The sequence below is a fragment of the Pipistrellus kuhlii genome, unplaced genomic scaffold (assembly GCF_014108245.1).
Source record: "Pipistrellus kuhlii isolate mPipKuh1 unplaced genomic scaffold, mPipKuh1.p scaffold_m20_p_12, whole genome shotgun sequence".
NCBI classification, from domain to species: Eukaryota; Metazoa; Chordata; class Mammalia; order Chiroptera; family Vespertilionidae; genus Pipistrellus; species Pipistrellus kuhlii.
This window is the reverse complement of record NW_023425427.1, coordinates 8,299,717-8,312,059: the sequence shown is the minus strand read 5'-3', so window position 1 is coordinate 8,312,059 and position 12,343 is coordinate 8,299,717. Positions and strand designations below refer to the sequence as shown.

Here is a 12,343-nt window from a genome sequence, read left to right as displayed (position 1 = left end):
TTATGAGCCGCAGTTTGCGGGCCACAGAGCTAGGGCAAAAAATGGTGCTTTTTATGGGCATTATTTTACCTTGGTCTCAAAACCTATGAGGTAGGCACTATCATTGGCTCTATTTTGCATCTGAATAAACTGAAGCTCAGAGAGGGAATCAACTGGTGTCAGATGACACATATAGTGGGGTATACACAGATGTAAAAAATCCCCCCCCCCCCAAGAAATAACCTTGATGGAAGGAGAAATTACCTTTTCCATTGAAAAGCTGTACCTCTATAGCTCTATTCCCTTTATGAGGAAAGCATGAGCCGGAGGGGAGCACACAGAGAGGAACATTTGGGGTGGGAAAGAAAAAGGGAGAATTCAGAGATCCTGCAGGGAAGCGTTTCCCAGACCACCTGAGGCCTGCACAGTGTGACGGGGGACTCCAGGAAGTCCTTCTCTACTAATGCATAACCCGGAGAAAACACAGGGACACGTGTTTCCCCTGCAGTGACTGACTCCGGACTCCAGGAAGAGCCAGCTGCTGGGCGGTGGTGAGGACTGGAAGAGGGCGATGAGGCCCCAGGATGAAGGGCTCCCATCACCTGAGAGCTTGTAACAGGAGAGGGAGGGGACACGCAGCCTGGATGTTAGAAGAAAGGTTTCTAACAATTGATAAACAAGAGGGGCGAGTTCCCAGGGCCCGAGACTTTGAAGGGAACGCTGTGACTCAGGGGAGATGGGAATCTCTCACGCAGGAACCAACAGGAATGGGTTCAGTTAGGAAGAAAGGGCTGGGAAACAAAGAAACCGTGCTGGTCACCGACAATAGAGAGGAGGGGGGTGGAATCGGGACGGAGCAGGAGGGCGGGGGCCTGCGTGGCAGCCAGGGGAAGCGAGGCCTCTGGGCTGGGAGAAAGGATCTTTTCCACACTTTTCAGCTGGAACAAGCAGAACAAGGGAGAGAAGGGGATGCTATCAGAGCAGATCTCTCGCCAGCCATGCCCGCTGGAGCTCTCTTTTCTCTGCAGAGAAGAATGGCCTTACAGCCGGGAAGGGGAGGCCAACGTTAAAGGGGAAAGAGAAGGTCACCACAGGCGTGCTGGTGGCGCCCCGCATCCTGCCTGGCTCCGGTGTTGGTTCTGAGGAACTGCACCATGGACTGAGAGACCTTATGAGACAGAAGAGCGGAGCCTCTTGAGAACACCTGGAGCATCTGGGCACCCAGAAGTAACAGAATAGTCCGGCAAACAGAGCGTCGTTTCCAAATGGGGGGACTGGCGGATTTTGGAAAGGACAAGGCAATGAACTTGATCTACAAATATCAGAGTGGCCCCAGATGAGTGCCTGCAAAGTTTGGGATGCCTGCAGGTCAGTTAGGAGACCAGGTCTGTATTCAACAGCAGAGACCCACATGGTGGGATGGGTTTTGTTCATGGGTGCCATGGAGAGTCTCAATTTGGGTCCAGAATAGCTTTCACATTATTCCTCCCTGATACTTGAACTCTCTTTTTAAGAGGGAAGGAGGGGAGGAGGGGGAGATGCGGGTGTCTGAGGAAGCAAGCAAGCCTCAAGGTAGAGCTGAGACTTAAATTTAGGACACATGGCCCTACATCTGCCTTCTTGTCCACCACACCATAAGTGCTCCAAAAAACAAACAAACAGACAAACAAAATGTCCCTGTAACACCCCAGCTGGTTTGGCTCAATAGGTAGAGTATCGGCCTACAGACTGAAGGGTCCCGGGTTTGATTCTGGCCAAGGACACAAGCCTGGGTTGGGGGTTCGATCCCCAGTAGGGGCTGCCCAGGGGGCAGCTAATCAACGATGATAATTCTCATCACTGAGGTTTCTCTTGCTCTCTTCCTCTCTATAATCAATAAAATATATATTTTTAAAATGTACCTGTAACTTCATTTTCTATTCAAAACAAGATTAAAAGAATCACAAAACAAACAAAACCAAAACATAAGCAAAAATTAAAAATATAAAAAACACACGAGACTTTTAGACAAGGGGATGCCACAGACCTGCTTCCTTGTGCTCTCAGCAAAGCCTCAGACAGGCCATCCCTCAGTAGAGAGAGGGAGAAATGGCAGGGGCTGGGGACAGAGCTGGGAGAATTAATAACTGCTCCCCAAAGAGTGCCCTCAATGCCTCTGACATACAGGCTTCCACAGCCTCTTAAAGACCTTCCCATTTTTTAAAACAGTGACTTATGTGAAGAGAAGAGATTTTGATGAAAACTGTGACAAGCAGCGGAGAGTGATAGCCAACACAAAGAATGAGAAAAGCCCCAAGGAGCACTGTGAAGGCCAGAACTGATGGCTGAGTCCTACCAGCAATGATGCTGATGATAATGATCTCACACACACCACACACACACACACACACACACACACACACACACACACACACAAACACACCAACGCCTTAACATTTGTTGGACATGTGCAACATATAGTTCTCTAAGCTTCTCGTACATATTGTCTCCGTCTTCATCCACCCTCCAAGGGGAGCACCATTATCTCCATTTCCTACAGGGACAGCTGAGGTTCAGAGAGGATAGGCACTTGCTCAAGAGGAACCTTTTTTGGGCCCAGTCTGTGTGGCTCCAGAGCCTCTCCAGAGTGCTGTACATAGCTTTCAAGGGCTCGAGACAAAGACCAGACCATGTCCACTGACCACACGCTTGGTGGGAGCTCAGCGGGAATTTCCATCTGGCAAAAGAGTTTCATGGCATTAGAATCTGTTACTGCCACTGGGCAGACAGGAAACTGGATCTTAAACTCTTCTAGTTGACAACTGACATCACTCCAGAATAATGTCTCTATCAACTTATGGCCAGTAAAAAAGATTTTCAGAAAGCTATTGTTAAGGAGGAATTTTTAAAATATCAGAGCTGAACACCCACTGATGGACCCTGGAGGGTCTTGGCAGAGGTGGAGAGTGCTCTGCCCGGAACACCGCACGTAGAAGCCATTTGCGATCTAGGGGGCTCTATCAATCCTTATTTTGCTGTTTCAGGTGAGAGGGTAGGCCGGTCTCCTCAAACATACGACCCAACCCAATCCTGTGTCCTGACTTCCAGCATGGACCAATCTGGCATTCTGAACTCTGCAGCGAGGAAAGGCCTGGGAGGAAGTGGCACAGATCCATTCAAAGCAGGTGGCTCAAAATTAATTTAGATTTGATTTTGGAATGTGCTCCCGAATAAACGTTTCATAAGGAAGCTATCCAGATGTAGGCACAAGCTCCAGCATTCACGATACAGTGTCCCTTGCATGCTGATTTCTGTTATATAATCAGAGATCAGTTCCCATGGAAAACGTACGCCCTGCTAAGCACAGTACTGTGTCCATCACTCTGCCAATTAAGCCCTTCTTCGTACCTGCTTTTGCAAGGGGTTTTGCTGCCACACAAGCAGAGGCTGGTAGAGGCTGTCATTTCTCCTACGTTTTACCTCCACTGTGAACCTGGCACCAACCCTGCTCTCCTGAGGACCAGCACTTGTCCTGGGTGGGTGAGGCTGGTGCAGGGGTTCTGGGCAGGTGCGGTGAAACACGGGGCAGGGCCTCTGGCTTGTAATAATGGATCTGAGCTAAGAGTGGGAGGGTCGTCCTGTCATTCTTTAGCTTGGAGGAGGCCAGGGTGTGGGCAGCAGGAGGGCTGAGCTTGCCATCAGTCCATCAGTAGCTCCTTACAGAAGCTTTATGAGTCACGTAGGGGCTACATGGGGCCACATTTAAGACCCTTTTCACTCTGAGGCTCGTGTTCCACAGAACACAGCGTGACGCACACACATCTGAATTGGAAATCAAGCCACTTACCCGCCCTCGCTCTGTGAGAGTCGTCAACATGACGATGAGTGATAACTTCTGATCCCAGACGACTTGCCAGAACTGTGCGCAGGTATGTGGCAGGGGTCCCTGAGCGGCAATGTACTTGTTCACAAGGTTAGCAGCGGGAATTTCCATCTGGTAAAAGAGTTTCATGGCATTAGAATCTGTTACTGCCACCGGGCAGACAGGAAACTGGATCTTAAAACTCTTCTCGTTGACAACTGACATCACACCAGAATAATGTCTCTATCAACTTATGAAACATTTTCAGAAAGCTATTGTTAAAATTCCTTGAAAGGTATTTGACAAAGGTGCTAGCATACAATATTTAAGACACAACTGTGATACTCGGCAGGCGATCATTAGAAATGTACCCACGAGATGGTGGGAGAGTTTAAATGACCTTCCCTGCTGTATCGTAAATATAATCAATATTCGGCATCTGCATCTGCAGGGACACCTATTAATCCTCAATTTATTTATTTATTTATTTATCTATTTATTATCTTTAAAATATATTTTATTGATTTTTTACAGAGAGGAAGGGAGAGGGATAGAGAGCTAGAAACGTCGATGAGAGAGAAACATCGACCAGCTGCCTCCTGCACACCCCCTACTGGGGATGTGCCCGCAACCAAGGTACATGCCCTTGACCGGAATCGAACCTGGGACCTTTCAGTCCGCAGGCCGACGCTCTATCCACTGAGTCAAACCAGTTTAGGCAATCCTCAATTTTTTTAGATTGACGGTTGCCGGGTGGGAGGGAGGTTGGGAGAAAAAGGCGAAGGGATTGAGAAGTACAGACTGGCATTATAGAATAGTCACAGGGATGTACAGTACAGCACAGGGAACATAGTCAATAATACTGTAATAACTATAGATGGTGCCAGGTGGGTATTGGAAATACTGGGGGAGAGGGGGTCCCCTCAGCCCAGCCTGTGTCCTCTCACAGTCTGGGAGACCTTAGGGGATAGCTGACTGCCGCGGATGTGGGAGAGGCCCCTGCCACTGCGCTCGCCAGCCATGAGCCTGGCTTCTGGCAGAGCAGTGCTCCCCCATGTGGAAGCGCATTGACCACCGATGGTCAGTGCACATCATAGCAACTGGTCGTCCCACCCACCGTCTGGTCGATTTATTATATAGGATGGTTGCAGTTTAAATGGTTGTGTAAGTACCTAAGTAATATCCTCATTTTGCCTCTTGACTTGCAAAGGCCAAAATACTGACTCTCTGGCCCTTGACAGAAAAGATGTGCTGACTCTTGGTTTAGATGAAGAAACGGACGGACATTCAGAGAGGTTAACTAAGTTGCCCGAGATGTATTGTCAGAGTAAAATGACTGCTTTGCTCACAACATGTGAAATCTTCTACCTTTTCTTTTTGGGTTATATGCACAGAGGTGTTTTTATTTTTATTTTAGATGACAGTATATACAGCAATAACAGGGGGGAAAACACAAAGTTACTATCCTAGCATTGGCAAAAAACAAACAAAAAAACCCTCAACAATACAAACCCTTGCCCCAAACCCAAAACGCCTAGATGCCTGCAACTGAGGACAAGAAGGCACGTGGACCCTGGAGTCAGAGACACAGAATCTAAGTTTTGGTCTCACCTTCGGTTAGCCTCGCGGCTTGCAGATTATTTAATCTCTCTGAACCTTAGTTTCCTCCTCTGCAAAATGAGACTGTTCTGCTTTCCCTTCGGGCAGCTGTGCTGAACTAAGGGAGTGAAGAGGAAAGCACTTCCTCAAATGCAAAGCACTAGCCGTGATCCTGCTCCTGACAGGGGTTAACGTGTTCCGATCACCCGGTTTCCCGACTTACGTTCACGTGGCTCGCGTTAATGTAATCTTCGTTTCCCTGCAGTAACACTCGGGTGGTGTCATCTGCGGGGGGGAAGAAGAGGCATTTACCGATCATCCTAGGCCTTATTTTGATCTTTCTCAGCACACAAGGGTTCAGTTCCCAGCCCCATCTGCAGCCCTCGCCGCATTAGCATAAACACTATTCCCCAACTGTTCCCAGGCCGAGATGCCTGCAATAAAGACGGTGGTGTTTATAGACACACTGGAAGTCGGTCCAGAATACCAGACAATCTGTTTCAGGAAGGGAAACATTATCTCAGTGTGTGTGTGTGGGGGGGGGGGGGGGAGGGGGGAAGGAAGGGGGGGGGGGGGGGGGGGGGCAGTCGTGTCAGAAACTCACAAGGCAACACGTCTTTGTATCGGTTTTTGTCCAAATTTTGAGGCAGCTTTGCAAAGGTGATGGCCAGCCCAGGTTTCTTTCTGTAGAGTTGCTATATAACAAACAGAGAAGTAAAAAGCTGTTGTAAAAATAAAACAAAAAAACCCAGCAATCAAAGGAGTGTGAAAACATTCTTGAACAGTAAAAGTTTATCGTTCAGGGTGCCAAAATCTTACCATTTAAAAGTGATTGTGTGTTACATCTTAAAAGAAAATGTTCCAATAAGAAATTCTATGATCTGATAAGAAGTATTCTTCAATTAAAAAAAAACAAAACGAGAATGAGGACTTAATGGGGAGCGGGGGGTAGGGGTGGGGATAGGAGAGGCCCGGCGGAGGGAAAAGTCATGTCTGTCTGAGTCACAGATAATGATCACAGTAGTAAGTAAAACCTTTATGATCCAACATCAACAAATCAACAAACGACAAGTGTTGGCCAGGTTGCGGAGAAAAAGGAACCCTCGTGCACTGCTGGTGGGAATGCAGACTGGTGCAACCACTGAGGAGAACAGTATGGAGTTTCCTCAAAAAACTGAAAATGGAACTCCCATTTGACTCAGTAATCCCACTCGTAGGAATATATCCCAAGAAACCAGAAACACCAATCAGAAAGGATATATGCACCCCTATGTTCATAGCAGCACAATCTACAATAGCTAGAATTTGGAAACAGCTTAGGTACCTGTCAGCAGATGATTGGATCAAAAAACTATGGTACATCTACACAATGGAATACTATGCTGCCATAAAAAAGAAGGAATTATCATCATTTGCAACAACCTGGATGGAATTGGAGAACATCATGCTGAGTGAAATAAGCCAGTCAATGAAAGAGAATCACCACATGACCTCACTCATTTATGGATAATAAAGAACATTATAAACTGATGAACCAAAAGTTAGATATAGAGACAGTAAAGCAACAAGCAGACTGTCAAACTACAGCGGGGAGGGGAGGGAGATCTGGGGGAGATAATAGATCAACCGAAGGACTTGTATACATGCATATAAGTACAACCAATGGACACAAAACTCTGGGGAGGGAGGGTATGAATGGGAGGGGGGGATGGTAAGATATGTACACAGATAATAATTTAATAAAAAAAATAAACCTTTATGACAATAATTTGACAAATGCCAAAAGCAGGTAGAGAAAAAAAAATCCAGCTTGAAATGAAATGAAAATAATTTACATGAGTCTAAAAACATTTCCCTCCAATTCAGTGGAGTAAACCATATGTTTTGCTTGAAAACAAGAACATTTCACTCATCATTCCACAGGTCTATTTCCATAGTAAAAACATTTATTGCCTCGAGAAAATCAAAACATTTATTCCCACACATAGTAAACTTCATATGAAGAGGTATTCCCCTGTGCACGTAATCACCAGCAAAAAAACCAATTGACACAGTCTTTGCATATCTGCAAGCACACATCAGACACCTGGGCACAGCACCTGAAGTGATTCTGTCGACAGCTCTGTGAGAGGTATTAACCGTATCCTTCATTTGCAAGCGAAGAGGCGGAGATTAAATGCTTAGATCATGTACCACACACTGAACTCAGATGTGACTTCAGTGCTTGAGTTTTATTTTTTCCTTGAAACCACTTTATTGAGGTCTGGCTGACATGTAAAAAGCGGTCCATATTTACTCTATACAACGCAGTGAGTTTGGGGGTAAGTACGCAAGAGTGAACTGCCACCATCAAGGCCAAGGACAGTCCTTCCCTGCCAGAAGTTCCCTCCTGCCTCCCTCCCCTCTTCCCCCAGCTTTCTTTTCTACACAACTGTTTCTCTCATTTTGAACCTGAAAGTGAAACATTATTCACTAGTGGTTTTTATGAACTTTATGGGAGTTTTAAAACAACACAGTTTTTCAATGTTGGACCTTTTTTTTTTTTCCCAGAAAATTTGGGAAATTCTGACTTGTATTAAAAAGAAAATTACCAGTAACTTGACAACTCTGAGACAACCTTTTTCATATATGTTCTCCAGTTTATATTTTTGTGTGCACCTGGACACAAATATACATAAGCATATCAGTAAACACATAACACATAGGTTTTGTAAAACAAAAAACGGAGGTTGAATTACATGCCATCATGCTCCATACTGTGTTCTAGGAGACCACGTGTTCTGAAAGAAGCAAATTGGCACTCCATCGGAAAAGTTTCAGGGTCACATAGACTTGAGAAATACTACAAACCACCTTCTGTTCTATGATTCTCCAAGAAGACAAGCCCTGTAGTGCGTAAGCTAGCTTGTTTAATTGTGATTAGCTAAGCATTTCTCAAGCTAATTTGGCCATGGAGAATCTCACATCTCTTTTTTCCCCCCTACTTATTACATAGTGTGTAGTTTTTTGTGTCATTAAATATTCTAAGTATTCTCTATACTTATGGTTTTTACTGTCTCAATATCCATAGTTTCTATAATTTATTTCAACTTTTACTCAACTTTTGACTAGGCTGTTTTTAATTTTTCACTCATAAATTTTTAGGAACAGAATTACTGCATCAAAACATATTTTGAAGAACTTTGATACATATAACCACGTTGCCTGCCCTCAGGGGTGCGTGAAAATGCTTTGTTCAACAAACTGTGGCTGATATCATCAGCTAGAATGTGTCTGCAATTTGAATAGGAAGGCCGAATGTTATTTTGCCCTTATGTTTTTGCAAATTTTATTTGTTGGTTTTTCTCTTATTAGCGCTCTCTCTCTCTTTTTTAAATGAAACAAACAAGTTGTACAGAAATCACCAGGAGAGAATTAGCATAGAGATCTCGGGTAATGACAATTATACATTTACTAAATGTTTAGAATTCCAATCTCTCCCCGTGCTCAGCTACTAATCGCCTTTTTAATTTTAATTCATAATAATCAACTAGCCATTGGACAATTTCTTCAGTATCTGCAATCTGTAATGAACCTCTGAGCTCATTCTAGAAATATTCATGGTTTATTGGTGGTTTTGGTTTGTTTCTGAAAGGAGAATATCTGAATCAGTCAGATTCCTCTAAACTGCACAGAAGTGAAATCTAATTAAGCAAATATAATCAGTAAACCTAACCTGGAGGTAAAAAGAATTTCTTTTCAAATAACAAAATGTAAATGTAATCAACTTGAGATGGTCTGGCAGAAAAAAGACCTAGCAAAAAGCTTTAATTATAGTAAGTATATAAGTATCTCAGCAGTATAATGATCTTTTGATGAGTTTATAGAATACTAAAAATAAAAAATAAAGCACTATCGCAGTGTTTAAAAATCTTTTACATGTGCATACCCTGGGCTAGTAGAAATGCATGGTACAGTCATACCACAAAATTATATGCAAGTAATAAAAAAAAAATTAGACTAAAAACACACATTTGGAAAGATCTCCATTTGTCTATTTTTAAGTGAAAAATGCAAGTTACAGAATAATGTATATATATATATATATATATGTATATATATATGTAATAGTGACTCCATAGTGGCATATAGTATGTGTGTGTGTGTACTTATGCACACACATGTGTAAAAATTATATTTGCATGAGCATTGGAATAAATATGGATGGATACTCACAAAACTATTTGTAAATTATAACAAAGAGAAAGAACCTAGAGAGTGTGTGGTTAGGAGACTATTAATTTTACTGTGGCTATTTCTGAGTTACTTGAATTATGACAAGGGAAGGGCTCATGCTGGAGTTGGGTGCAGGACTGGGTCCCACCCGACGATGCTGAGTTTTGACAATGGATTAGACTTTTAACAGATTCTAACCCTAGATCTCTTTCAGTGTGACACTGGGCAGGTCCTTTCGCCCCTGAGCCTCATTTCCTCTATCCATAAAGGAGAGACCCTAATCATTCTGTCCAGATCTATTTCACAGAACTGTTGTACAGACATTGGAGTGTGTAAACCACCTTCAGCAGATTCCAATGTGCTATAGAAATGCTAATTATTAACTTTGATTTTGTTACAGCTGGGACCAAATGCTTTCTGGAACACATTTGTCATTGTTCATCGAAAGCCACGGGAAGGACAGGGGAATTCCCTTCACGGAAATATACTTCAGAGGGAGCTGGGCTGAAACCAGCTCATCACCATGGGAGGAATTTGGCCATGGCCCATCTACTGCAGGGCAGGCCCTTTATGTGGTGGAGTGGGTGGGGTGGGCATCTGCTAGGTCCCAGCCATAGCCTCCTGTGCTGGTCCAGGGCACAGCCCCCGTCGGCCACGTCGCCCACCTGCTGATAGCATTAGACAGGAATATGGAGAGCCAGAAATGCCAGGACTATGGAGTCAGAGAGCCCTGGGGTCCAACTCTAAGGTGACATGACCACTTTTTGTGTGATCATAGGGCATGTTCTTTAGACTCTTGGAGCCTCTATCCTATATAATAAAAGGGCAATATGCAAATTGACCAAACTGTGGAATGACTGGTCACTATGACATGCACTGACCACCAGGGGGCAGACGCTCAATGCAGGAGCTGCCCCCTGGTGGTCAGTGTGCTCCCACAGGGGATTGTGGCTCAGCCAGAAGCTGGGCTCACAGCTGGTGAGTGCAGTGGTGGTGGCAGGAGCCTCTCCTGCCTTCGCAGGGCTAAGGATGTCCGATTGATGGCTTAGGCCCACTCCCCACAGCAGGCCTAAACAGTCAGTCAGACATCCCCTGAGGGCTCCTGGACTAAGAGAGGGTGCAAATTGGGCTGAGGGACAACCTCTCCTCGAGTGCACAAATTTCATGCACCTAGCCTTTAGTTTATAAATAATGATAGTTGTTACTTTTTATTGCGCTCTTACCGTGTGCCAGACAATGCATTAAGTATTTATTCCGTCTGACCCTTAAAATTAACCCAGGAGACACCCAGTTGGGGAAGCAGAGGCCACAGAGATTAAGGGACATGCCAAGATTACGTAGGAAGAGCCAGGATTTAAAATCTGCTTGGCTCCAGGTGGCTAGATGTCTTCTCAGATCTTTTCTAGCTCTAATTTGTACTAATCTAATAATAACTCGCATGTAAATACATTCTGTTGTTCCCAAAGATTGGACAGTTAATAAGAGAGCAAGCTCTTGAACTAGCCTGAATGGGTTCCCATCGCCTGTGGGATAACCTCCCCCAGACTCTGACCTTTCATCTATACAATGGGCTGCTGTGAGAATTCAGTGGAATGATGCACATAAGGTTCTTAGCACAAGGTAAGTGCTCGTGAAAGTTTTCCCTGTCTTCGTTTCTGGTTTGATCTGGCTTCCTTTAAAAATCTTCTCTAGCAAGACCTCTTTCCCCCATCTACAATAGTGGTCCTTAAATTACGTTTCACAGTCTAGGGTCCCTTGGGACAAAATGGGGAGATGGAGGCAGGGCTGCACCACGGAGCTGCTCTGCTGTTATCTGTTTTGTATTCTGGAATTCGGCAAATGTTATTGAAAAAGAGGGTTTCCCTACTTCATTTCTAGGAAACACATAAACTAAATGGAGGAAATGGAAATGAGAGACTAAAATTTAAAACCTAAAATTTCTATGCTGTCTATTTCTTAGGTTCTAGTCTAACTATAGGCTTTAAAGTAAGGCTTGGGATGGGCAGCAGTGGGACAATGGTTCTGGTACAATCTTTATTCCAACCCCTTCCTCCATCATCCCCTGGATCCACATGGACATTAAAACCTCCAGGTGATCTGGTTAAGAGTATCAGCACCTAGGCCCATCCCACTATGGCTGACCCAGGAGCTGTGGCTGGGCCCAGTGTAATAAGCTCTTTGGGTAATATCCATTCAGATGTTCAGAGTGTCAAACTTTGAGAAGCACTACTCAAAAACACGGGGGATGGGAGGGTACTTCTCTCCAAAGCATTTTATATATATATATATATATATATATATATATATATATATATATATAATGTATATATTAAAAATAATATATATACTATTGATTTTGTACAGAGAGGAAGGGAGAGAGATAGAGAGTTAGAAACATCGATGAGAGAGAGTCATCGATCAGCTGCCTCTTGCACACCCCCTACTGGGGATATGCCCGCAACCAAGGTACATGCCCTTGACCGGAATCGATCCCAGGATCCTTCAGTCCCCAAGCCGACGCTCTATCCATTGAGCCAAACCGGTCTCAGCACTCTCCAAAGCATTTTTAAACTGTTAATGATGCTCAGGGAATGTTGGTTAAGAAAAACCTTATGTGGGATTCCCATACATAGAACATACAAGCGGAGGGGGCCCCCCTCCCTTCCCCCGCATTGGAGTGGATTCTACGGGAGCACGGGTTAAGACCAA

At 44.4% G+C, this 12,343-nt stretch overlaps 1 protein-coding gene across 15 annotated transcripts in view; it reads right to left on the bottom strand.

Annotated features, from left to right (window-relative positions):
* The window catches only part of PTPN3 (protein tyrosine phosphatase non-receptor type 3), a 127,184-nt gene that overhangs the window by 8,392 nt on the left and 106,449 nt on the right, over positions 1 to 12,343 (bottom strand). For all 15 annotated transcript variants that reach the window (XM_036433060.2, XM_036433061.2, XM_045579928.1 and 12 more), the window contains 3 exons: positions 6,024 to 6,114; positions 5,643 to 5,704; positions 3,806 to 3,952 (listed from right to left, as the gene is read on the bottom strand). In XM_036433060.2, the coding sequence (XP_036288953.1) occupies positions 3,806 to 3,952; positions 5,643 to 5,704; positions 6,024 to 6,114 (300 nt within the window). The remainder of the gene's footprint in view (positions 1 to 3,805; positions 3,953 to 5,642; positions 5,705 to 6,023; positions 6,115 to 12,343) is intronic.